Source organism: Gracilinanus agilis, chromosome 4, assembly GCF_016433145.1.
Source record: "Gracilinanus agilis isolate LMUSP501 chromosome 4, AgileGrace, whole genome shotgun sequence".
Taxonomy (NCBI): domain Eukaryota; kingdom Metazoa; phylum Chordata; class Mammalia; order Didelphimorphia; family Didelphidae; genus Gracilinanus; species Gracilinanus agilis.
Window position 1 is genome coordinate 68,534,357 of NC_058133.1, and position 27,986 is coordinate 68,562,342.

Sequence of the window (27,986 nt, forward strand, 5' to 3'; positions counted from 1 at the left end):
GCTCAAAGGGCTATAAAAGAATGCCTGCCCTTTGACCCAGCCATACCATTGTTGGGTTTGTACCCCAAAGAGATCATAGATAAACAGACTTGTACGAAAATATTCATAGCTGCGCTTTTTGTGGTGGCAACAAATTGGAAAAGGAGGGAATGTCCTTCAATTGGGGAATGGCTGAACAAACTGTGGTATATGCGGGTGATGGAATACTATTGTGCTAAAAGGAATAATAAACTGGAGAAGTTCCAGGCGAACTGGAGAGACCTCCGGGAACTGATGCAGAGCGAAGGGAGCAGAGCCAGAAGAACTCTATACACAGAGACTGACATTCTGTGGTAAAATTGAATGTAATGGACCTCTGTACCAGCAGCAATACAGTGACCCAGGACAATTCTGAGGGATTTATGGTAAGGACGCTACCCACATTCAGAGGAAGGACTGCAGGAGAGGAAACATATGAGAAAAACAACTGCTTGAACGCATGGGTCGGGGTGGACATGACTGAGGGTGTAGACTCGAAACTACCACACCAAAGCAACTACCAACAATTTGGAAATTGGTCTTGTTCAAGGACACATGACAAAACTAGTGGAAACGCGCATCAGCCAAGGGTGGGGGGGATCCGGGGGGGGGGGTTGAAGGGGAAAGGTGGAGCATGAATCATGTAACCATGTCAGAAATGAATATTAATAAATGTTAAAAAAAATCATAGCCACAATTAATTATTGTATATACAAATCAATATTCATACTATATTCACATAGATGGAAATCTCTCAAGAGATTTGGTGCTGTCTACAAGAATTGCCTTCTAAATTGATGCTAGAATATGGTGACTCTCTAGTTTTGTAAATGTTTAGTAATGATTAGAAAATTACTCTATTGCCAAAATAATCCAAATTTTCTTATTTTCCGTATTTCATTTAGCTTCCTGCCAGAACAACATACTTATTTTTTCTTATTTATTCATGGTAATAATCATAATCATAATTAAAGACAGAATGACATAAAATAAATGGAGAGCCAGTCTTGGAGTCAGAATGACATGGGTTCAATGACTTGGTTTCCTACCTGTGACATACTAAAACTGAGGGAGTCTTTGAACCTCTCAGTTGTTCCAGGCAACTCTCAAAGACTGTAAATTGAGTAGTTACTCATCCATTTGCATCAATACTCAAGAGTTTCTTCTCTGAACCCTCCCTTGTGATTTCACAAATGAGTTTGAATTTCTAGTTCTCTGAGGTTCAGTTTGGGAAAAGGAAAATTACATTTGGTCTTGAAGGTAGGAGGAAGATATTAGAAAGGGCATTGTGGAGAAGGTGGTATCAGAATTGGGCCTAAATGAAAGAACATATCATAGACTATTTTAATGTGTGTGTGTGCAGGGGAATTCCATTCCAGATGATGCTTGGCTTGGTGTCAGCCATGGCATTAAGGTAGAAGAGACAGGATAAGAAGGGGGAATAGAGTGCTCTGTTTTGACTAGAACATAAAGTTCAAGAATGGATTATATAAGGTAAATTTAAATGGAAGTTTGATTGTAGAAGGGCTTGAAGCTCTGGGGACCCAAAGGCAAAAATAATTCTTGCCTTCAAGGAACTTACAATCTAATCTGGGAAAAACCATATAGACAATTTTGTACACACACAAGCTATCAACCTGATAGCTGGAAATCATTTCACAGGGAAAGGGAATAGTAAGAGACTTCTTGCAGAAGGTGGAGTTTTTAGTTGGGATATGAAGGAAGTCTCTGAGGCTAGTGGGCAGAGGAGACAGTTCTGAGCCTAGTGGGCAAGCAGCCAAGAATATAGAAAGTTGTTCAGGCATAAGGCTAGCAGTAAGACCTTTTTGTCATGTGGTAGCCTAATCCATTCTAGGGGATTCAAACCCTTGGTTTCTGTTGTTGCTAATTAATTAAACAATCCAACCATAAACATTATATGCTACACACTCTAAAAAGTTGCTTTGTATTTATTTCTCTTTCCACACTTTGTGTTTTCCCTGAGAGAACATAATTCCTTGAGGGCAGAAATTCTTTTCATTTTTTTTCTTTGTATGTCCAGTTTCTAACACCATAACTGGCATATAATTGTTACTTAATGAATAAATGAATGTCAAAGACACTATGCTGGTACATGTCAGACAAAAATTAAACAGTGTCTATCCTCGAGGAGAGAAAGACTAATAATTAACCATTTTACAGATGAACACCAAGCAAACCTTCCCAGTTTGTTCAGTCATTTGTGATCCCATTTGGAGTTTTTGGGACAAAGATACTAGAATGGTCTGTCATTTCCTTCTCTGGCTCATTTTACAGACAAGGAAACTAAAGCAAACAGGGTTAAATGACTTGCCCAGGGTCACACAGCTAGTCTGAGATTTGAAATGAAGGAATCTGACTGACTCTACTGTGCCAACCAGCTGCCCTTTTTTCTTGCCAGTAGTCTCTGTTTCTCAGTGTCTTTATGTTTCCATGTTTGCCTCTTACTGTTTAGTACTTTAGGAAGAAAAAACCTGAGGTGCAGAGGTTACCCCTTCAATAGTTTCATGAAGATTCTGGGAAGATGGTGGCTTAGACAGAGCGAATCTTAAAACCTCTGCACCCTTACACACCGAGACAGAAAACAATGCACTTCAAGAAGAAAGAGGAACAAATCTAACAATGGGACAGAGCAGGGGGATCCCTACTGCTGCACACCTAAAGAGGTACGCCAAGAAAAAGGCTTCCATTCTTGAACTTTCAAGTCTGAGGGCATAGAAGGGGAATCCCAGAATGTCTCCCCCATGTGCTGTGTGGAGTCTCCAGCGGCCCCTAAAATTTCAGGGCAGGTAGGAGCACTGGTCTGGAGAGAGGGCCTTGCTGGCGCCTGACGTGGGGAGTTGAACACAGGCACTGGAGAGATGACTGGAGGAGAAAACCAGAGAAACAGAGCAAAAATGCTCAGAAGAAGGTGGCTTAGAGAGAGCCAAACTTCAGACCACAGACCACTTGGCTTCCTCACACCTAGATAGAGAACAAAGGGCTTCAAGAGGAAAGAAAACCAGATCAAACACAAACACAGCCCAGGGGCACCCTACTGCAGGACAGCTCAGCTCAGCAAAAAAAAAAAAAAAAGCTTCTTGTTCCCCCACTCTGTGTGTGTGTGTGTGTGTGTGTGTGTGTGTGTGTGTGTGTGTGTGTGTGTGTGTGTAGAGAGAGAGNTGTGTGTGTGTGTGTGTGTGTGTGTGTGTGTGTGTGTGTGTGTGTGTTCTCCTCTTGAGGTTTTAGCCTCAAGGCAGATTAAGGAGTAAAGGCTAATCCAATCAATACAGGCTAAATACCAACAACTGGAAAGAGAAGAAGTCTTCAGAGGGCAGAAAAAGTAACTACAAACCTCCATTGCCAGCTGGGGGGAAGATCTTTCATCAAAGATCATTAAATCCATCTGCTCAAACTAGCAGAACAGAAAAGGAAAAAATGAACAACAGAAAACAACAGAAAAAAGAGTAAACAACAGAAAAGGAGAAAAGCAATGACAAATGACAGCTTCTTTCAAGGAAGTGAAAAGAGAGCAAATGAAATAGGAATAGAAGAAGAGGAAGAAGTTCTAGCGAATTGGACACAGGCTTTGAAAGATCTCAAAATTCAATTAACTCAAGAACTTCAGGAGCTCAAAAAGCAATCAAGAGAGGCAAGAGAGGCTGAAGACAATTTTAAAAAAGGAAATACATGAACTAAAACAAGAAAATAAAATCTTAAGAGCCAGAATTGGCCAGCTTGAAAATGAAGCAAAGAAGGCAAAAGATGATCTACAAAGAAAATCAGACCAGAAGGAGAAGGATAACCAAAAAGCCAGGTATGAAATGCAGTCTTTAAAAAACAGAACTCATCAACTAGAAGGAAATGACTTCACAAGGCAGCAAGAATATATAAAACAAAATTTTAAAAATGAAAAATTTGAGGAGAATATGAAATACCTCATTGGTTCAATCAAAGATCTGGAGAACAGAGCTAGAAGAGACAATTTAAGAATTATTGGTTTACCAGAACATCATGATAAAAGAAAAAGTTTAGACATCATCCTACAAGAAATAGTTTCATGAAGCCTAACTCTGCAGCCAGTTAAAAGACTCTTCATTATGTTGGAAAGGAAGTAGTAAAGGATATGTGTCTGCCTTGAGCTTGTGAATCACTTTACAGGCAAGTTTCAAACTCAGGTCTTTCTGATTTCAAATCCAATATCTATGCGCTGAATGAATCTAGCTGCCTTCAGTTAATATTATAAGTTGGAGGCAAAGAACTCTCTCCACATACAGACTGATAAGCGGGTCCATTTCAAGCTGTGAATTCTGACTAGAATAAAGATTGAGCTTGCTCTAAGCCTGGCAAGGGAAAGAACTAGCCACACAAAGAAATAGATGAATTTAATTGAATTTGGACAGCAGGTTCCGTCTTAGTCTCTGGGCAAGATATAATGCTTAGATTTAGGTTCCCTCCCCTTCTCCCCCCATTAGCTAGCTTTGTCTTCTTGCATATCATGATTATGATTTTTTCTTTTCTCTCCAGAATTTTGTTTTCAAACTTTTTCTCTTATATTTGGCAGTATATTTTAGCAGTTTTATGAGATGATTTGTGAGATTCTGGATTATTTTAGCATAAAATGATCAAAGTTAAGATGTCATCATTAATTATTGGCAAGGAATTATTGGTAAAGAATTTCTTGAGATTTACCTATTATTTTTATGTGACATTAAAAAATATGCTAAAAACAATAGCTCCTAGAATGAAAGGTAAGGAACAAAATGAGTTTATTCATCAAAGATCTGAATTACACAAGCTGGTCAGACAAAGAGATAAACTCTATTCGAGTCTAGATGAATGAATGGAGGAAACAGATTTTCTTGGCTGTCCATTATAATTTCTAAAAAACAGAATTATTTGTTACTCTGCTATTCAGAAGTAACTTTTGTTTTTTAGATTGGTCAGTGAACAAGCATTTATTAAGTCCCTGCTATATGCCAGACACTGCTAAGTGGGGATACAGGATATATAAAAACAGTTCCTGGCCTTAGGGAAAGAAGGAAATAAACATTTATTAAGCATGCTATGTGCCAGGTTGTGCTGAGAGAGACACTGACAGAGAGGAGGAAGAGGGAAAAGGAGGAAGACACAGAGTGTAGATGTCTTTTTCAAGGAGTTTCCTCTAGAAGGGGAAGAGCAGAGATGATACAATCAAGGATAAGGTGAGGTTTTTTTTTTAAAGTATTAGGGAGACATGGGCATAATTGTAGGCAGCAGGGAATGAGCTGAGGGCAGAGGGGAGAGGCAGAGAGAGAGAGAGAGAGACAGAGACAGAGACAGAGACAGAGACAGAGACAGAGACAGAGACAGAGACAGAGACAGAGACAGAGAGACAGAGAGAGAGAGACAGAGAGAGACAGAGAGACAGAGACAGAGAGACAGAGACAGAGAGAGAAGGAGAAGGAGAAGGAGAAGGAATGAGAATAGTAAGCTCAAAGTCATAGAGTTAAGAAGTGTCACATTCAGGGGATAACACCTAGGCTCATACAGCTAGATTATGGAAAAGTGGCATAGGGGGAAGGCAGATGGCACAGTGGAGAGGGCACCAAGCCTGGAATCAGGAGGACCTGAGTTCAGTATGGCTACAGACACTTTTCTAGGGGTGTGACCCTGGGCAAGTCACTTAATCCTATTTGCCTAGCTCTTGCCCTTCTGTCATTAGAGTTATTACTAGGACAGAAGATAAGGTTTTTTTGTTTTTGTTGTTTTTTTAAATGATAAATGGAGAAAAATAATGCAATTGATTGCTGCCTGAGTGTGCATCCTAGACCCCTTACCCATTCTGTCTCCTGCTGGCCTTTTACCTTAGACCAGGCTTCATCTTAGCCATCCAGTGAAGCTATCTCACCATCTATCTGTTGCTTTGTACTTAGTACTCTTTCCAGGTCTTCAGAACAAAACTCTTTCCTTGTCAATTCTCCCCTACAAACTTTGACTTCCCCTATGAGAATGTAAGCTCCTTAAGGACAAGTAAGGATTATCTTTCCAAATATATATAACCCCATGCTTAGCATTTAATTAATACATTTCCATTGATTCATTCACTTCCTCTATTTGTTCTTGTATCACTCCCTCCTCTTTCCTTAGTCACTTTAAAGGATTCTGGGGGGGTAAATGACCTAGACCCATGGCAAGATCAAAGAGTAACCATCGGATAGTCTTTGTGCCTTTGTCGTCCATTGAGGTACTTAGGGAGGCCCCCGGCATAGTGAGTGTACCCCTTATGCTGAGCTCACGAGAGCATGTGAGCAGAAGTCTCACTGCATAGATAGGCATGTTGGTTTAGTCTCCATTGTTGGAGAAAATACTCATCTGAATGAGACCACTCTACTCTTTGCTTCAGTTTTTTATCTGGAAACTGATTTGGCAGCCAGGTGGTATAAGTGGATAGAATGCTGGATCTGGAACTGGGAAAATCTGAGTTCAGATCCTGGCTCAGACACTTGAGAGGTACAACCCAGGGCATGTCACTAAGTGTTTCAGCCTTTGTTTCCTTTTCTGAAAAATGGAGAGAACAGCATCTCATTTTTTATACCTTAAAGCACTATTAAACTTGAGTTGCTACTCAGTAATAGGAATTTATAACCTTGTAGACAGGTCTTTGCCATTGTGGAGTTTATAGTCTAGTAGAACTAATAAGGCATATACACAGATAACTATGGGGATGATAATAATAGCACCTGCCTCTGATAGGGGTGTTGTGAGGATAAAAGGAGAGTATTGGTGTAGAGCACTTTGTAAACATTGAAATGCTATAGAAATTCTAGCTACTATTATTGTTTTTATTTTTTAAATCACCTTTGAGGTTCCTTTCAGCTCCAAATCTATAATCCTAAAAACCTACTATGTGCCAGGTAGAGTGCTAGGCAAGGCAGGATAGAGCCCTATGCCTAGAGTGAAGAATACACTACTTCAATCTGGCCTCAGATACTTATTAGTGTGACTCCAGGCAAGCCACTTAACCCTGTTTGCCTTAGTTTTCTTATCTATAAAATAAGCTGAAGAAGGAAATGGCAAACCACTCCAGTATATTTGCCAAGAAAACCCCAAATGGGGTCATGAAGAGTTGGACATGACTGAACAATAACAAAAACAACAAATAGAGCTAGGCACTAAGCATACAAGGACAAAAGTGATAATCCCTGCCCTTGAGAAGCTTACATTCTACTGGAAGAAACAACCTGTTCACATATAAGTAAATATAAAAACAGATGCAAAATAAACACAAAGTAATTTTGGCAGGGAGAATCACTAACATTTTTGGGGATGGAGTATGGTCTTTTGAGGTGGTGGCACTTGAGTTGGATCTTTAATTGAACTCTGAATTTTGAGAGATAGAGGGAAAGAAAAACAGACAGAGGTAACAGTCTTACATTTAATTAATTCTATCAGTATAAAGAGAATGGATTAGAAAGGGAAGAGACTGCAGGCATGGAGACCAATTAGGAAACAATTATTGTAGAATAGGTAAGAGATGATAAGACCTGAAGGAGGGAACTCAATTTAAATTAAACATTTATTAAGCCTTCTCTGTGTTCACGACATTTTTCTAATTTCCGAGGAAACTTAACAAAATGAGATTCGTATTCAACATATTACATTTGTATATAAATAAAAGGTAATTTGACAGGTGGCTATACTTATAACTATACCTACAGGAGACAGGTAGGAGATAGGAGGGAGCAATGTCACATAGTCTAAAGGGGAGGAGAGGATGTTTGTGGGTAGCAGGGAGGCTTGTTTAGCTTACCAGGCAACAAATACAAAGAAGAAAAGGAAGGTGGAGACCAAGAAAAGACTTTTAGCCTAAAGTGATCAGAGATTGATAATTTCAGTTACAGCAATGGTGAGTCCACAAGCACAACTGACTTATTCTAGGAGTACTAGGACTATAGAGGATGGGAGGCTCTGGAGAAGTTTTGTTTGAGGGGTAAGAAGATATCTATGTATGAGCCAGAACACATTGGATTTGGGGAGTGCATGATCCAACGGTTAAGCTTCTGTGGAACCAAGAAGAGATGGGAAAGAGGACATATATAAAAACATTAGCCTTACCAAAGAGAAAGGCAAAGTTAGGGGACTCCTCAGAGACTTGATCAAAGGAAGAGAAAATGAGTGAAGGTATAGAAATTGTAAAGTAAAGGAAATAAGGAATCTCACCACATTCTTTGTTTTTTTCAGTAGGTAGCAAGAGAGAGGTCATCTGCTGAGGGAAAATGGGGTATGGAATTAGTGGTAACAGAGAGGAGAGAAGAGAATGTTCAGAACAGCTTCAGTGAAATTTGGCACCCAGGGAGGAATTATAGAATTGCTTTATAGCCGTGAGAACCCATTTGAAATTAGAAAGCATGATTTTATAGTATACCCAGTTATGAATATTAGAATTTTCTGCAGAAGCATTCACTTTATTTCAGTAACTATTTATTAGGTGTTTACTAAGTGCCATGCACTCTGCTGGGAATACAAAGATAGGAACACCTACTCCAGGTGCCTTCTTCTTGGGTTCTCAGGTGGTTGTCTGAACAATGGCTGGGTTGCCCTGTCTTTGTGGTAGTGAGAGAAAGATGGAGGAGCACCTTGGGAGTTGCATAGATGTCTGCTGTTGCCCATGAGACAGTATGGTGAAGATGTTTTTGGTTTATTTAAACAATTATTCTTTATGTCTGACCATTCAACCAGTTATAAATCTTCCTAGCTGCTGTTATTGAGATCATATATATCCATCTTATCTACAAGGATAATAACAAAGGGACACTTGTTGAATGCATTTTGAAGTGTAAGTATGCCACATACATAGAACTGTCCCTTTTCCCACTTCCCTCATCCTCTTTCCTTATCTACCAACCTATTGAACCTTTGCAAAAAAAAATGATGTTATTCTGGCATGACATACTATTTTTTAAATTTACTTTTTATTGTGAAGCTATTTTATTTTACCAATTACATGTAACAACAAATTTCCACATAAGTTTTCCAAAATTATATGATCCAAATTGTCTCCATCTTTTCCTTCCCTCCCCTCTCCTGGAGCTGGCAAGCAATTTGATCTGAGTTATACATTGTATTATCATGTAAAACATTTCCATGTTGATTATTCTTGTAAGAGAATAATCATATAAAACCAAACCCCCAATAAACTAAAGTGAGAAATTATATGCTTTGATCTACATTGCAACTCCCAAGTTTTTTCTCTGAAGGTGGATGGCATTCTTTGTCATAAGTCCCTCAGAATTGTCCTGGATTGTATTGTTGAGAGTAGCTAAGTCTATCATGGTTGATCATTTCCTAATATTGCTATTATTGTGTAAAATGTTATTTCACTCTGTTGTAAGTCTTTCCAGCTCTTTACGTAGTCAACCTGTTCAACATTCTTTATAGCACAATAGTATTCCATCACCAACATACACCAGAATTTGTTTAGTCATTCTCCAATTAATGGACATCTCTTGACATGACATATTTTTGATGAAAGTGTGTTGGCTCAGTGATAACTTATCTGTTAAGACATTAGCAAAATAATTAATGATATATCTAGGAAGAGTAGTCAAGTTCATCATCCTAATATTTTTCCCTTTAAATGGAGACATTTATCTAGCTGCAGTTCTATGGCATCTCTTCTATTTCTATGATTTGTGATTTTTCAGAATTAATTGACAACAGCTGTAACATAAATAATCTTAAGTGGGGTGAACTGCCTCACAGAACTCCACAGTCCCCCCAGAGTGATTCTGCCAAGCTGGGTTTCCTGCTTTTATACCCACATTCTTAACTGCCTCAACTGCCCCCTCTCCTGGAGTTCTGGGGGTACTGTGGAGTTCTGTGAGGCAGTTCACCCCACTTAAGATTATTTATGTTACACAGCTCAGCAATTATAGTCACAAATTATTTCCATTTAGGAGGTCATTTATTTACATTTAGTGCTTTGAATTTGTTGAGGTCCTTAATGCTTTTTACTTCACCACTTATCTTAAGTTTCAGTCATTTCATTCTAGCCTTCCTAATTTGAAGACAGCTAGTTTGACTAACATGCAAACAAAGGATAATTAACTTTTTCCCTCTGATGGTTTTTTGGTATTTCATGCACTAGCCACATTTGCTCTAAAATAAGTAACAGAGACAATTAGAATAAGTGTATTTTGAAATAGGTAGTTGTGTGTGTGTGTGTGTGTGTGTGTGTGTGTGTGTGTATTTGTGCCTCTGATAAATGGCTCATGACAGCTGGATGACTAGTAGATCAGGCATCTACCTTATATTTCACTGCATCCATTCTTCTGTCTAATCAATAAATGAGTATTTGTTAAATTTTCAATGTATGTCCAGCTCTATCCTTAGCATTGGAGATAAAAGGGCAAAAATTAAACAGTCTCTGCCTTTAAGGAGCTTTCATTCTCTTGGAGGAGAGTTGTATGTATGTATTTATACATAGAAAATGTATTTTTGAAACATAGAATAATTTTTGAGGAAAGGGGAAAAGGCATTAGCAGCTAAGGAGATCAGGAAAGTTTTCATTTAGAAGGTAGCCCATTAGTTTTCTTGGCTTCTTTCAAGATTCAGCTCAAATTCCCATCTTCTATAAAAGGGCATCTTCCTGACTCTCCCAGTAGCTGTTACCTTCCCTTTTGAGACGACTTGTCTCTTCCAATCTTTTGTGCCAGGCCCTGGATTAAAAACTGAAGAGAGAAATATAAAAATTAAAGTCCCTTACCTTTCATGAGTTTCCATTCTATCAAAATTCAGCAAAGCTCATTAGATCCTCTTCTGATAGTAGATTTTCATGGGAAAGAAAGAGGAGCCTGAATGCTTTTTAGAAAGAAGTACCACTGAGGAGGTAAAAGGATTTTAAAAGATGAATCTGGGAGTCTTACAGATAAAGCTCTTTTCTGCATCACTTTATGGTGGGAAATTATGGCACCAATTTCTCATGAAGTCTTGTATCCATTTATATAGCGGAATAAGACCAGGAACAAATTCCTTTTCACACTCCTCAGTCACTCTCTGTATTTTTCCCTCTCCAGATGCCCGAAGAACAGGCATTCTGTGTTTTGGTGAAGATTATGTATGATTATGGCCTGAGGGATCTCTATAAAAATAACTTTGAAGATCTTCACTGTAAATTCTATCAACTGGAACGGCTAATGCAGGTAAGATCAGAATCAATAACTTTTATCTTTTGGCGAAGGGAATCTGATGAGCCATTACAAGGGATATTCCAGGATGAGTGAAAAAATTATATTGGGTATTGTAAAGATGTTAGAAATGAGCTTGGGCCCTGCCAAATCTCTATATGAGTCTTAATACCCAATATAAATTAAATTTTATTAAATTGCTGCCTACATTTTGAAACTTACTATGTCCAACACATTAAAGATTTCTAGTTAAATAAAATACATTTATTTGGTGAGGAGTTTAATGGAGTTGCCAGCTATGCTACACTGTTAATGTGCAAGAATTAGGAAAGTTATAGAAAAAACATTTGAAATGTTTTGAGCTCTTCCCAAATTAATAAGTACACAGGCCAAATTTGGGTCTCAAAGCAGGAAATGTTTTCAGTTTTTCCCTCTTAAGTCTCATGGTCCTATGTACTGTTAAAAGGGAGACTCAAGAAAAAGGTCATTAAGAAATTGGACAGGGGATAATAATAATATCCATAATATTATGGATATATTAATAAAGTAATATTATTATATATAATATAATAAAATCCAAATAATAAATTTGGATCTTTCTAAGCATTGAGGAAGTGAGAACTTTTGAGATTTCTTTCCATTAGTTATAATTTTAAACTGTTTTAAGTTTTTACTTAATAGAAAAAAAAAGTTCATGCTTTTAAAAGGTTTGTAACCTGACATTATAAAGCATTATTCTGATACATAAGGGGCTGCTGGCGTCAGCTGATCTGGGTCGATTTGGTATTTTTCTTCATGAGATATAATTAAGAGGACATCATATTGGGTGTAATTCCACAATCCGCTGACCTCCATAGCCCAACTTATATGCATAAAATGCAAGAAATTCTGAAATGCTATGAAGTAACCAGTTCTCTTCCATTAGCATTTTCCCAGTAATATAATCTATCTATAGTGTTGCCATTTGAAATGGGTCCTACTAAAAATACTTGGAGGATATACGTGTATTTGCTCATTTATGATAATTTTTTAAGCAGTCACCCTGTATAACAGTTGATGTTTTCCTAGTGGTTTAGTCATGGAGACTAGAGTGAACATTACCTCTGTACCTTGACCATGGTTTTTCAGTTATGAAAATGGCTGAATTAGTGTATTTTGCCTTCCATGCTTTTAGAGATAAATTTTAACTTTTTCTTAATATATAAGCATTTGCCTATTTTCCTGGGACAAAAAAAAGATGTTTTCTTATAATATTATTTTAATCCCACACAACATATGTGAACAATTGCAGTAGTTGTTTGGGTTTAGCTTGTCATGATATACCATTATTGCAAAACCAAAATAAAAATTTTTGTTATGAGTTGTTTAAGCTGTCTAGATTCCAAAGAAGACATTGAAATGATTACAGATTGGAATCCAGGACCTCCTGACTGCCTCTGGGACTCCTCTCATTTCCCTCTTATTTCAATAATTTGTGGATCTGGGATTATATGAGTATGTCTATATGCTCCTTCCACTGATGGGAAAACCATTCATTACCTTTCTGTAATTTATCAGGTGGTCTTTGGAAATTGTAGTGCCCCCAAAATTCATTACTCTTCAATCAGCTTGGTGATAAATCTCCCTTACATTGGCCTGGCTGTCCTTGGACAATGGACACAGTCTCTTACTGAATTGTCACTATCCTGGAAATTTTGTTTCCAAATTGTTGAGACCATCCAAAGTTTGTGATTTGCTGGTACAGCCTTTGGAAATACAGGGTCACCTCCCCAGTCTTAAGAGGCATTTGAGTATATTGCCATAAAATTCTAAATCAGCATCAATAAAAAACTTTAGAACTTTGCTTCTTTCCCTCATAATCTACCTTGTTTTCTTCTAATTTGCATATTTATAGGAGGCTGTGAGTTCTTAAGAGCAAGAATTCTATTGTTTCCCATGTTGGCATTCGTTTTGCCTAGCACAACCACTAGTACTAAGGAGGCACAAAATAAATATTTGCTAAATTGAATTCTTCCTTCTTCATTTTTTCTCTTTAAATTCTAGGAGCAATTGCCAGACCTGCATAGCCACTTCTGTGACCTGAACCTGGAGGCTCATATGTATGCGTCCCAGTGGTTTCTCACGCTCTTCACTGCCAAGTTCCCTCTGTGCATGGTCTTCCACATCATTGACTTACTGCTTTGTGAGGTACAGTGACTCTATCTGGGACACCTAAGCCAACCTAGAAAAATTCCATTTTGAATATTTTACAGTTTTCTGGGTTTTTTTTTTCTGCTCTTGCTTTGGACTCTAAGGTTTAAATTCAGAAGAAGTAAATGCTCACTGTTTTGGAATAAAGAAGAGAGATCTTATCTCAACTGTAGGATGAGTTCTTAAAATATAATTTTGTTGTTACAAAATACTGTAATAAACTGCAGTGAGAAAGGGATAGAGACTGGACCTGTGGTTTCAGAGAGAAGAGGAAATTCCCAAATGAGGAAATTCTCTTTACCAGGGCAGATTGGAATACTTTTTCAACTTAAAAGTCTTAGAGAATTACAAAGGACATTGAGAGATTTAGTGTGGCTCACAAAGAATGTCAGAGTTAGGACTTGAACCTATGCCTTCCTGATTTTGAGGCCAGCTTTCTATTCAGCATACCACCCTAAGGTAATCTCATTAAACTAAGGTAATATAATTAAATAAACTATAAACTAAGGTAAAAATGGATATCAGTAACTAATATGAATTAAAGTAGTCTATAAATTATATCATACTATAGAATACTAAAGACTTCAAATTAAGATAAAAATAGATACCAGTAAGTCAAATGAAGTAAATTAATTTAAAAAATTGACAAGTCACAGTAAACCTATATTGAAAAATAATGTGTTACATATTAAAAATATTCAACCTGTTGTGAGGATTATTTAGTTATTAATTTAGTATTAGTGTTGGACCTAGCAGGGAGGGCTGGAGAATTCCAAGATGGAATGAAGAAGCTTTTGCATATACTTTTTACATAAGTATGTGTACACATATACTTGGAAGATTGTTTTATACTAGGGCACCTGTAAAATCTCTATCAGATTGCTTACCATCTCAGGGAGGGAGCAGAGAAGGGAGGAAGGAATCGGGAGAATTTAGCTCCAAATTTTTTTAAAAGGTTAAAATTTTTATATATATAAACAAATGAAAGAAGAAGGCAGCGTTATCTGACTTCCAGATATCCTGGTAAGAGGGTTTTTAAATATGTTTGATTCTATTTCCAGCTGTTACCCAAATGACCTTTCTGAACTGAGATGGCTGCATGAATTTAACAAAATCTGAAATGGAAAGAGATATGTAAACAAAGTATGGAAAAAAATATATTTACTGAATTATTATGAATTTTAAATTAGTAGGCTATAAATTAATGCAATTTTACTTTTTTTCCATGCTTCACTCATAGGTATTCTGTGTGTCTGTAGCTAAAGTTTTTGCTCTATCATTGAAACAGAAAGAAGTAGATGGTTGTGTGGCCTGGATTTGTTTTTTGCTGATTTCGTGGAAATACCCTTTCACTTAAGAATAATCTCTCTATCATATTAAATACTATCATCTTTCTTGGGAAAAAAATGTTTAAAGTATAGGAATATACTATAGGTACATGTGAAAGTCAACATGGTATAGTAGAGAACTAGTCTTGGAGTCTGGAAGACCAAAGTTCAGACAGTCATATGACCCTGGGCAAGTCATTAACTTCTCCCTATCTCAGACAACTCTTTGAGACTTTAAGTTGCATAGTAGTTGTTGATCTGTATTGGTAGAATGAGTTTCCTCATCAGGAATTCCCTGTGTTATCGAAATAATAAATCTGGAGATGACTTCTCTCTCCACCCCACCCCCAAAACGTTTATATCTATGTGTATGCAATACATATGTCGGTTATTTTTGGCATGGATTTTGAGATGCAAGCTTTATATCTCATCTCTAACCTGATACATTAATCTGCATTCAATCTATAATTAGTAAATATTTGATTAATTCATGGAGAAAACAATTACTTTTTAGCATAACTACAAAGGGATATTTTCATTACTTTAACTTCCATCCTGTTGTAGAGGCTCATTTTGAAAGAGTGGTTAATCTTGGTCTTGTAGACTAGAGTTACTGTCCCACTTCAGTACTAAGTAGCTGTGATACCCTGGACAAATCAGTTCACTTTTCTCAGCCTCAGTTTCCTCATCTATACAATGGGAATAATAAAAGCATAAAGAGATTGCGAGCATTAAATAAGGCAATACATTTGCTAACCTTAAAGTGCTCAGTAAATATTAGCTATTATGTTTATTTCACCTTTCTGCTGGAATTGACAAAAATTTAAAATCCAGAAACATACTTCTGTGTTAGAGAAATGTCTTGAATCAAAGATCTTTAGAAATTATTCCCTCAGAGATGTCTTCATCAAGCAAGCTGTTCATATTTTCATGGTACTGCATTAATGTTTCATTCCTGATGTGGAAGTGTTGATTTTCAAAATCTTAGATATTCCATAAGAGACAAGTCTATTGCTCTACAAACTCATTTATTCTAGGATTCTTTTACAAATTGAAACAGACTGTTAGGTAGAACATGGCAATAACTGAAAAGCACACAGTCAATTCTTTCCTATATTTCTTTCCAACAATATATTTGAATATCCTATAGTCATGCAGAAATTGTGGTTGGGGAAAAACAAAAACAAAAACAAACCTTTCAAGAAGAAAAGGGAAATAGGATTTGATAGTGCTTTTTGTTGGGAGCAAAAAAAGAAAATTGTAAATTAAAAAAAATCCTTATAGGTTCTTTTCCAGATGAGGATACTTGAAATTAAGGGTCTTCCACAGTCAGAGCATCATAGTTTGAAAGCAGAGTTGATAAAATGTCCTACCCACCCAGAAGTCATTAAATCTTTACTTCCTTAAGTAATTGGCAAGAAAAAGAAAGAAAGAGTATAGGAGAAGGATATACTTTTTATAAACAACCTTTCTATACTAATGGTCTGTTTCTTTGCAGCTTTAAAATTGACTGAAGTTAAACCATTGATCTCACTAGGAAGTGTTAGCTCTCTGCCTTTCCTTAGGCGATTGGAATTCAGGTGGTTTTCTGTCCTCTGATTTAATGCCTTGCCCAGCGACCAGCACCTTCGGCAATACTTGGTATTCACCAGGAGTTGCAGGCTTTTCTTTTGGCCATGACAAGATAACTGACAACTGATTCCAGAAATTACTTTTGTAGAGTAGATTCATCTTTATATGGTAACTCTAGGATTTCTTGAAGTTGAATGATATCCTTGTCCTTTGAATGCTGAATGCCTCAACATGAGTAGCATCCCTACTCACTGCAATGGGCTGGATCCTTCTTTACAGACAGTTTCCATAAGTGGTTCTCCAAGGAAACGGAGCCATGAGTTTTTCTCATTGCTTCACTTTGCTTATCTTTTCTCCACAGTGCTAGGTTGCTTCTTGGATGTCATTAGACTTAGCTGATAAATGGAAGACAGAAAACTATAGTTCCCACACGTTTCTGAAAATTTTCTTTTCTTTTCTTTTCTTTTCTTTTTAAAACCCTGACCTTCCATTTTAAAATCAATATTGTGTGTTGGTCCCAAGGCACAAGAGTGGTAAGGATTAGGCAATGAGGGTTAGGTGACTTGTACAGGATCACACAACTAAGAAATGTGTGAAGTCAAATTTGAATCCAGGATCTCCCATCCCTAAGCCTGGCTCTCATTTCACTGAGTCACCTAGCTGCCTCCAAAAGTTGTTTTTTTTTTTTAAAGTAGTTGTTCATGTCAAGAATAAAGACAAAAAGGGCTTTGACTGTCTAACACAGTATCCTTTTAGAATACTTAAGGAGTTTTCTTATCAGCACAAATTTGCGGCTGTCATTCATACTTTGCTTAGATTTCTCCTACAAGGTTCCCAGCTTTTGGTTACATTTAATTTGCCTTCAGTCTCCTGTCTTATGAGCTCATGAGTTATAGCACTGAAGGAAAGAGATCACATTTTCTTATCTCATCACTGATCTAGGTTATGGAATAAGTTGTTGAAGGTGTCACTTCAGCACTTATGCTCCTAGTTGGCATAGTGGAAGGCGAGTCTGTTGTTAGGGAAGACAGTGGTTGTGAAAAGGTCTCTCTCTTCCTGGCCATACTCTACCTCCAGTACTCTCTCCAGGACAATAACATTCCAGTGTGAAAATCCAGCCCCCAGGATTTCTTAGGTGAAATGCTTTCTAAATTCTAGATGACAGACCCCTGTGGCTCCTTCAAAAAGAAGTCAGCCCAAGCCTTGACCAAGCTCTTTGTCCTTCTTTGTCCCCTTTCATAACCAAGCTAGTTTTCCATATTACTTTTGTATTGAGAGCCCTGGCTTTCCACACTTCTGATGATGTGTTATTTTGTGACTTTGGTCTCAGACTTCTGGAACTTGGGGTTCATGGATGTATTGTGTTGATGACATTTCCCTCTGTGTTTTAAAATTAAATAGGCTCGCTTTCATCCTTCAGAATTCTGACTTTGTCTTGCCCATTTTAAACTCATCTTTTTCCTTGAGCATATCAAAAGATAGCTGGGATGCCTCATCATGAATTCTGGTTTAGTAGCCAAAATTTGCTGTGTCTCACCTTTTTAAAGCACAGTGCCCCCCACCTCTGTCCCATACATTAACCCCTTGTGTTCTTTCCCAGAGGAAGCTAAGTAGCATTAAGGATTGAGTGCTGGACTTAGTGTCAGGAAGACCTGAGTTCAAATTTGATCTCAGCCATATGTTAGCTATGTAACACAGGCCAAGCCTTCCTTAGTTTCCTCATCTGTAAAGTAGAGATAATAATATCACCTAGAATTATAAAGTGTTTTTGCAAATTTTAAAGTGCTATAGAAATGCTAGCGATTATTATTCCCTGTTACTACCTTTTATTTAAAATAGTTATGTGTGCCTGTCTCACTGAGCCACATACTTGCCCCTTGCTGTACAAATTTATGACCCATCCTTTTGCAAGTGTTTTGGAAGTACATACAAAGTGTTCCAAAAGTCTTTGTGCAATTTTAAAGCTTCAATTGAGGTACCCTCCATTAATTAATACTCTCTTTTTGTGATGATAATGATTTCTCAGAACTTTCTGTGGTACCCATTATTTAATTAGCAGAACATCCCATAATGCCCAACATGACTACTGTTATTTCCTAGTTTGCATTTTGGAAGGATTTGTGCATAGGAGCCCACCCATCTTTTCAGAATTCTCCCTTTGGCAGATTAGAAGGTAAAAATCCATGTTAGCACCATTGACAAATAATAGAACCATTTATGCCCAACTCCATTGGACCTTGGAGAGTATCTAGATCAAGCTACTCATTTTGCAAATAAAGAAGCAATATCAGAGAAATTAGGAGTGTCATCTTGGAATCTAGGAACCCCACTTTGTAGCAGCGTGAGATCTGAAAACCCCAAGACTTCCATTGAGGTATATTCTCATGGTAACAGGAACAAACTTGAGGTCTCCAGCTTACAAACTAACCCTAAAACTTGGAGCTTGTAAGTGAGAGCTACTAGATCTGTACTTTCCATGAGTACAGATTTGGAGTTGGATCCTTAATTCTGTTGTTTCAACCAAAGCTGATTGTAGAAGGTCATGAAAGAGATTTATATGTATAAAGCAGTTGCCAGTAAATTCCTGTAGTTAATGATTGACAAATAACAGTAGTTCACTTTCATATAGTATTTTAAGGTTTAAGATGCCCTTTTCTCTGTGAGGAAGATGGCTAACTAACGTATCCAGCAGGCCTGTGCCATCTTTATTGACCCTCCACATTACTTCACTATCCCCTTGTTCCAGTTCTTAATTAATCTGGATACTCAAGGTTACAATGTCCTTTGAAACTGAAAATGCTCAAAGCAATTAAAAACACTTCTATTCAAGCTCTCTAGAAAAATCTAAAACATAGCAAAGTGCAGCTTTGCCCAATTTCTCTGTGAAATGCTTTTCACAGTCAGCTTTTGATTTTTGTATTGCTGGCTGGTAAACAATTTTGTTCTCTTGTTTTCAAAATAATTATGTAAAAGTTAATTGATATCTTTAGGGATTCTTCCCCTGGAGCAGGTACTCTGAAGGTTAAAACATCATTATCAAACAGCAGTGTCCCTCAAATGCAAAACATCTGATGTTTGCCCACAGACATCCTAATAGATGTGATCCCTTTTTTCACAGTAGGGTAGAAATTTATTCACTATGGATCTGTAAGTTGTAATGATCCTAGGTTTCTGGATCATTTTTGTAGTGTATGTTTTTAAAATCGGGCTTTATTAAAGGTACCATGTAGCTCTCAGGCCTCATTTCAGATCTATTCTGAATATTTTAATGTTCATCTGCAATGTATGTAGGGTTCTCTAGCTCCAATTATTAGGAAATTGAATTGTGAAAGTAATTTCTAACGCTTAAGAGTAGATATTACTTCCAAGATCTTTTAAACATTGTAATTACAAGGAACTCTTCCATAATTTTAAATGTTTTCAATCATTGACATAAAAAAAAAACACCACTCTCTAAATCACAGAATCAAGAAAGCTCAGGGACCATTTGGAAGCTCCATGGCGATAGTGGATAGAATGTTAGACTAGAAATCAGGAAGGACTGAGATCAGATCTGACCTCTGAGCCTACTTAGCTGTGTGACCCTGTTTGTTTCCTCATCTGTAAAATGGGGGTAATAATCCTTTTTTGTATACACCTGGCAGGATTTTTATGGGTTTTGTTGTTGTTGGTTTTTTTTTTTCTAAAACCCTTACCTTCCATCTTGGAGTCAATACCGTGTATTGGCTCCAAGGCAGAAGATTGGTAAGGGCAGGCAATGGGGGTCAAGTGACTTGCCCAGGATCACACAGCTGGGAAGTGTCTGAGACCAGATTTGAATCTAGGACCTCCCATCTCTAGGCCTGACTCTCATTCCACTGAGCTACCCAGCTGCCCCCATGTTATAGGGTTTTTTTTTTTTTTTTAATTTTTAACCCTTGTACTTTGGTGTATTGTCTCATAGGTAGAAGATTGGTAAGGGTGGGCAATGGGGGTCAAGTGACCTGCCCAGGGTCACACAGCTGGGAAGTGGCTGAGGCCGGGTTTGAACCCAGGACCTTATGTCTCTAGGCCTGACTCTCACTCCACTGAGCTACCCAGCTGCCCCTTGTTATAGGGTTTTAATGAGACCATAGATACAGAATATTTTGCAAGCCTTAGGGAACTCTTTGTTCTATCAGTTCAGTGGTGCTGGACTCTTTATGATCCCATTTTGAGGTTTTCTTGGCAATGATTCTGGAGTAGTTTGCCATTTCCCTCTGTAGCTTATTTTCTGTTGAGGAAACAGAGGCAAACTGGGCTAAGTGACTTGCCCAGGAACTCATAGCTAGTAGGTATCTGAAGCTTCATTTGAACTCAGGTCTTCCCAACTCTGGGACTGGCCCTCTATCCACTGTACCATCAAGTTTCCTCTGGTACCATGGGTGTGTGTGTGTGTGTGTGTGTGTGTGTGTGTGTGTGTGTGTGTGTTCATTTCCATACCATGAGTGGGAGCAAGGTAAGAGGGATTACAACAATTGACTACAAAGACCTTTTGTTTTGAGCAAGATTGGGTTGAAGTATTTTTATCTTCTCTCTATTAAACTGGTAACTATATTGGAGCCTTTTATCTCATGTAATAAATTTTCATATATACTTTGAGTTTGAAGGCAAGGTTCTAAATGAGTCTTTGAAGTATTGTAGTTGGGCATAATGTGGGCTTCCCAAATAATGTCATCCTCTTTTCTGTCCAGTACAGCTTGCTTCTTTCCTTTCAGGTTGAAGGAATTATTGCAGTGGTCCTAGTAATAGCTGACCTTTCTGGGAGTTTTCAGGATTCTTCTATTCTGCCATATTTCTTAGCCATTCAATCTTTTTTTTAAAAAAAACCCTTACCTTCCATCTTAGAATTGATACTAATAATCAGTTCTAAGGCAGAAGAGTTGCAGATCACCATATTATGGTGAAAGAAGTAGATTGCCAAGATCTCCTGATCTTGCTTTCTTTCACTTGCTACTGTTCATCCTTTTTGTGTTTAATTGTCATTGTTCTTGTCATCTCTTTACTCCTACATGGTTGAAACTTGTTTGACTCCCCTTGCTAATGTTCACTCCCCTTGCTAACTCTCAGCAATGTAATGGAGAAGGAAAATTATCATGGTAAGTCTGGCATCCTAAAGATAGGGGTTACCAATTCCCTAGCTTGTCAGATTAAAGTTTGTTCCAATTCATAGTCTTAGTTTGCCTTTCTGAGGAGGTAAAAGCATTTCAAAGACATGATTACATTGCTTTTATATAGCGGAGTCCCATTTTACATGAAAGTTCTAAGGTCAGTATGTAAATTGAAAATCCCACATATTTGAAATAACACCTGAAAATTGCTTAAGTTTCCTAAAAGAACAATGAGGTATCTTTGTTATTGTTTTGAAGTCACATCTGATTCTTCATGGCTCCTTTTCTTGGCAAAGATACTAGATTGGTTTTCCATTTCCTTCTCCAGTTCATTTTATAGATGAGGAAATGGAGTCAAATAGAATTACTTGCCTAGAGTCACACAGCTAGTAAGTAACAGTCCAGATTTGAGCTGAGGAAGTTGCATTTTCCTGGTGGGCACTCTATCCACTGTGCCACATAACTGCCCATGGTATCTTTAAACAATACCAGATAGTAGTAGTAGATAAAAAGGGACTAGAGCCTCTTTTTTAAAAGGCAGTTTCTCTTTTAAGAAAGTAGATGAATCCAAAGTAGTTGCTATAGAAACAAAATTGCAGAATCAGAGAATATAAGAGTTTGAAGTGGTTTCGTTGGCCATCTCTTCTAGTTCTGCCCATACATAAAAAATCCCAATATGGTCTACCAACTAAGTGGTCATCTAGACTTTGCTCAGAGATCTCCAAGGAGGACAATTCTGATTGTTAGGAAGTATTTCCTAACATCAAACCTAAATTTTATCTTTTTTTTTTTACCTTCCATTTTCATTTACACACACATGTTACATATTATATGTGCATACACACACATATAAATTTTTAAAATTTTTCCATTGCTCCTGGTTTTGCTTGCTGGGGCTAAACTCCAGTTCAGTCCCTTCCATACTTGACAGCTCTTTAAATACTCAAGATAGATATCATCCCTTGTCTTCCTTCCCCCTCCTACTGAGGCTTTCCTTTCCTGACTAGTTCTCCCAACTCATCCTCATGTCTTCGACTCTTCACCATCTAGTTTCCCTATTCTGGATACTCCTTACTTTATCAGTGCCCTTCTTAAACCAGGATTGAACAGTTTTTTAGCTGAGGTCTGATGAGGACAGACAACAGTTGGATATTGCAGTCTATTTAACGCCCCCCCCCCCACATCTTTTTTAACGTCAGTCTATTCATGCCTCCTCCACTATATACTTGAGAAATTCTTTGTTGAAACCAAATGTAAGATTTTTACATTTATTCCTATTTGATTTGTTCATATTAGGTTCAGTCTAATATTGGGATCTATCAGGATCCTTTTGCATCCTGATTTAGTCATTTGGTAAATTTGATGACCGTACCATCTGTGCCTTATCCAAAGGCTTAGTTTAGATTTAAACAACTGACTGTAAATGTTATGTCCTTTCAAAGTCATGCAACTGAGCTGCTGATCTTTAGTTCCAACAGAACAAAAAAAGGAAAGATTTACTGTTAGGAGAAGCGATGACTTGTGGGAAAATCTCTTAAAAGGTTTCACACATAAGAATGATGATATTTGAGGGTGATCACACCTCTGCATAACTGTTTCTTCTGTCAGTTTCACCATGGAGCAAGAGAGAACACAAACACAAGGAAATTAAGAAGAATACAGGAAGGGTCTTTTAGCCTTTTTATTAGTTATACCATCCTAAAAAAGAATGGATACTCTTGTAGGTATAATGAAGAGACTCTAGAACCCAGCTTAGGGTGCCAAGTTACTCAAACTATGAAGGATAATGAGAACTGAGATTGACAGAAGAAACAGAATGATTGAGTCTTCTTTCTCAGACTCTGGAGCATGTACTTATTGAGTTGAAGAGTGTTTCAGGACTATTTAAATCTGCTCCTCATCTCTCCCTCCTCTCACTTTCTCTTTTCTCTTTCTCATTAGCTCTCTTCTTTTTTTTTTCCTCCCCCTTGAATTCTCTTCACCTTCTCCCCCCTCACCACTTTTCTCCCCCTTCTCTCTTCCTTTCCCCCGTCTTCTCTCTCTCTCTCAAGAACATATATTTGAATGCATATAAATGAAATATGGGTGCATTTTGATTCTATCCTAATATCCTTTTAAGCTAGTAAAAGGATGAAACTATTTAGCAAGAGAAAAGATTGAGGTGAAGTAACCAGACCACATTTTCCTTATCAGGGCTGTTACAAAATCATTTCTGTCTGGTTTCGTTGCTTTTAGAATTCTTTTTGCTACGTCTATCATTCTATAAGTCACTTCAATTAAATAGATTAGGCAGCCACACATTTAAAAAGGAATGCTGAATCAAAGTTTATATACTGTATAATTTTGCCAGGAACTAGCCGTCTTTTCTGCTTTTAGACATTTTAAATCCTTCGTCTTTGAAGGAAAGATTAAAAATAGAAGAAACAGAAGCTGTATGCTCCATCCACAGGAGTTCTTAGAGAAGAAATTTAGAACATTTGTGACTGGCAGATTGTATATTATGCAAATCTACTTAAAATATCACTTGGTCAGATTGCTGTGTGACCCTTCTATGAGAATTAGAAACGTGAGGACTATCAAGCACTACAAGTGACACCTAGACAGTACCTATTTCTTTTTCATTAAGTAGGGGAAAGAAATATTTTATTTTACATTTGTTAAGCCTCCAACTTGAATAATAAATAAAAATATAAATATATTTATAGGAAAAAATGTAGCATAAGTTTTTCATATTCTGCATGAACTCTCTTTCAGCCTGAATCTTCAGGCTTGTTCACCATCCCTCATCTTAATCATCTTTTTGGAAACCAGTGTTCTCATTATGATCCTGCTGAACCTCATGTTCTTTGCAGAAAAAAGTCCAATTGCAACTCTTTCATAACACATATGATTCCCTTTTTCAATATTGTCTTTGTTTTTCATAGTTTGAGGTGATGGATCACAACCTCTGAGCATTAATTTTTATTTTTTTCTATTTTCCAAGTTTCCTTGTTACATAGTAATTCCCTGAGTCAAAATTTGAATGCCATCCTCATCTCTCTTTCCCATTTTTAACATCTGGGAAGTCTATTCATTTCATGACCCATATTTTCTTCTTGGTTGCTTATTGTTTTTAGGAGAGAGATCTTTTGCTTTCAAAAATCAGGTTATTGCTTATTTTAAAAACAGAATGAGAAGAGTGTTTTAGAAATTTGGGTCTCCTGTTCATGGGAAAATTAGTAATAAACTATTTATTTTCACTCCCATTTTATCAAAAAAGACCTTTTGTGTTAACATTCAGTGTTAATATTATACAATATAATACAGTATGACACAATATAACAGTGGTGTGCCTAATATTGTGTTAAGCTAAAGATACAAAAATAAGAAAAAGACGGTTCCTGCCCTCAAGAAGCTTATAGTCTAATGGGGAGAAGAAAATACCCACACCCACAAAAAAGAGCTTAAAGGAGACAGAGGTAACTGAGAGTACTTATGAGGGCTGAATACAAAGCTGAGGCAATCTCTTCAATCTTTTTTGGTGCTGAGCATATCCTGGGAGTAGCATGATGATGGCCGAGTTGAAACCAATGTTTTCATTATCAATATTTGATTTTCCAATTTAACGTTTAAGTCCTTACTGGGTACAAAGTTTATATTCTAATGAGATAGAGTTAGAGTGGGAATGGATATAGTTGGTTTTAGAGTGATGAATATAAAAGTAATCATATGGATGTGATGGAGACAAAAGAAGAAATCTTGATGAAATGATCTAAGAAAGTCTGAGAAAGGACAGAACTCTTCATGTGAGGGAATGAAGAAAGGCATCACAGAGGAAGTTGGTTGCATCTGAGCTCTGGGCTTTGAAGAAAGGGTTCTGAAAGGTCGAGATGAAAAGGGAGTATATTCTAGACATGAGAATGGCAGCTTGTACAAACACACAGAGGCAAGAGATGCATATTGAAATGAGAGTACGGTTCCCGGTCCAGGTTGGCCAAAACACAGATTATCTGAAAAGGTGAAATATGAAAGAAAGCCCTAACAGTGGGTTAGATCCTGTGTAGGGAGTGACTTCAGTGCCAGGCTAAGGAGTCTGAGATGTTGTTGTTTTAAGCAATGGAGCGTCAGCCAAGAGGTTTGGTTAGGAGAGTGGCACAATCAGAGAAAAACAGTTTTTACAGCTGGGCAATTTTAATAGATTGCAAATATATGAGCCTGAAGTCACAGAGATTTTAGGAGAATATTAGAGCCTTAGGGATGAGCTCCTACAAGATTGAAATAGGGTGGTTTGAGGCAGTGTGAATGAATAGAAAGGGTAATAAACAATTGCACCAGAATATTATCCACTTATTTTAGTTATCATCCTTCCCCCACCCCACCTTCACCATATGCTATGGTCTAGAAATTAAGATCTAATTCTCTGACTTCTAAATCAAATATTCACTTGTCAAACATACCATTCTCCTTTGTGTTCCTGCCTCCAGTAGTAATAGTGATGAAAACACTCCATATGTTCCTAAACTATCATTCCTGTATTTTGAACTGTGGTCTAGAAATCCAATTCTAATCCTCTGAATCACCTCCTAAATTTGTTGTTCACTTCCCAAATCTTTTTTTCTCTTCTGAGACCCTTGCCTTCAATAATGACAGTGATGAAAGGCTACCTGTGTTCCTACAGTCCTTAGTTCCTTGTTCAAGATTTCATAATCCTTAGTAATTCTTTCCAGATTCCTTTTGGTGGTATCATTTATGCCCATGGACCATATCACCAACACTGGGTAATGGTCATCAGGTTTAACAAGTCTTGGAGAGTTCTTTATTTCATCTTATTCACCAAGATCAAATGAGATATTCATCAAAGCATAACACAGTGCTTGGCCCATGTAGGTGCTATAAAATGCTTATTCCCTCCCTAATTTCTCTCTTAGTCAAGGTATACCAGAATTCTAGCTTTATCTGAACTATGAGTCTACTAACACTATTAAAAGAGGAAATAAAGTTAGTTTAGCATGAACAGTTTTTAATGAAATTTAGCTGGCAATTAGTGTTCAGCTTACAAACCCTCCTTTTAAATAATATATTCTAATATCTTGCTACGAATGGAAGTCAGGTTTGCCATGGTATAATTTGTACATGCTACCTTCTTTACTTTTTAAAAAATGGAGATATTTCCCCCATTGTTCATACTCTTTCAGTGATCACTGAGAAAGATTAAGTATGAGATTACAATGACCAATTTTTTCAGAACTCTGGCATGTAGTTCATTCAGTGCTGGTGACTTGAACTCATTGAAGGGTGTCTAAAGGTTTCTTAGCCATCTCATATAGCTTAAATGTTTTTGTCCTTATGTATCTATGCATACCACGAATTTTGAACAAGTATAAAACTCTTCCTTCCCCCTAACCCCAATTTTGCTTTGTTATGCTCTTCTCTGAGCTACCTTTGACATGCTTGACAGGGGATTTTCTGGTATGAGGACAAAATTACTACTATAAGTAAGAGTAATAATGCAAAAACAAGCTGGCCTTTGGTGCAGATAATCTCCTAATCAGGTTGCACTCTAGTTGGATGCCCACAAAGGTGCTAGACATTAAACAACTTAGAAGAGAATAGCTGATTGTGGGAGTTTACCTTCTAATGGCCAAGTAACTGTCTCTAGTGGCCAGGATCAAATGGAAAATCCTGTTTGATTTTAAAAGCCCTTCACAACCTGGCTCCTTCCTACTTTTCTTACACCTTACTCCCTTCACATAGTCTATGATCTAGTGACACTGACCTCTTTTTTGTTCCTCCATCAAGACATTTCCTGATTCCAAGAATTTTTACTGGCTCTCCTTCATGCCTGGTACTCTCTCCAGCTTCCTCTTCTGCTTCTTATCTTCTCTAGCTTGCTTCATGTTCCAGCTAAAACATTTTCTAGAAGAAGCATTTTCCAAATCCTCCTATTGCTGGTGCCTTCCTTCTGCGCTTGCTAACAATTTATCCTGTCTTATCTATATCTTGTTTGTATTTAGTTGTTTACTTGTCACTACTTGATAGCCAGGACTGGTTTTGCCTTTATATATCCAGCCCTTAGCATGATGCCTGAGAAATAGTAGGTGCTTAATTAGTACTCGCTGATTGACTATGAGAATCAATATGAGTGTAGTGCAGTTCAGCAAAAAAAAAACGAGGACTGTGAAAGGTGTGAAGGAGCTGAAGCTGCTGAAAAAGGCCTTTAAAAAATTCTGTTCAGGACAGCTAGGAAGCACAGTGGATGGAGTACCAGGCTTGGAGTATGAAGTTAAAATCTGACCTCAGACAATTCCAAGCTGTTTGGTCCTGGGCAAGTCACTTAACTCTTAATTGCCTACTCCTTACAACTTTTCTGTCTTGGAAATGATACTTAGTTTCATCCTAAAAGTGAAAGAATTTTTTAAAAAAATGCTATTTGAGAGAAAAATAAATATCAAAGAAGGGTTGGAACCTCTGCTTGAGAAGGAAGGGATTATAATAACAGACAACAAAGAGAAAGCAGAAAATGTCAATTCTCTTGATTCTTTTTTTGTGGTAAGGAAAACAACTTTGGAGAGAAAGGGATAGAGCAAAAATGACTTCTGGGGAAT

General features: G+C 37.3%; 1 protein-coding gene across 3 annotated transcripts in view; it reads left to right on the forward strand.

The window, feature by feature from the left end:
• The window catches only part of RABGAP1L (RAB GTPase activating protein 1 like), a 605,798-nt gene that overhangs the window by 355,546 nt on the left and 222,266 nt on the right, over positions 1 to 27,986 (forward strand). For all 3 annotated transcript variants that reach the window (XM_044674101.1, XM_044674102.1, XM_044674100.1), the window contains 2 exons: positions 11,073 to 11,198; positions 13,227 to 13,370. In XM_044674101.1, the coding sequence (XP_044530036.1) occupies positions 11,073 to 11,198; positions 13,227 to 13,370 (270 nt within the window). The remainder of the gene's footprint in view (positions 1 to 11,072; positions 11,199 to 13,226; positions 13,371 to 27,986) is intronic.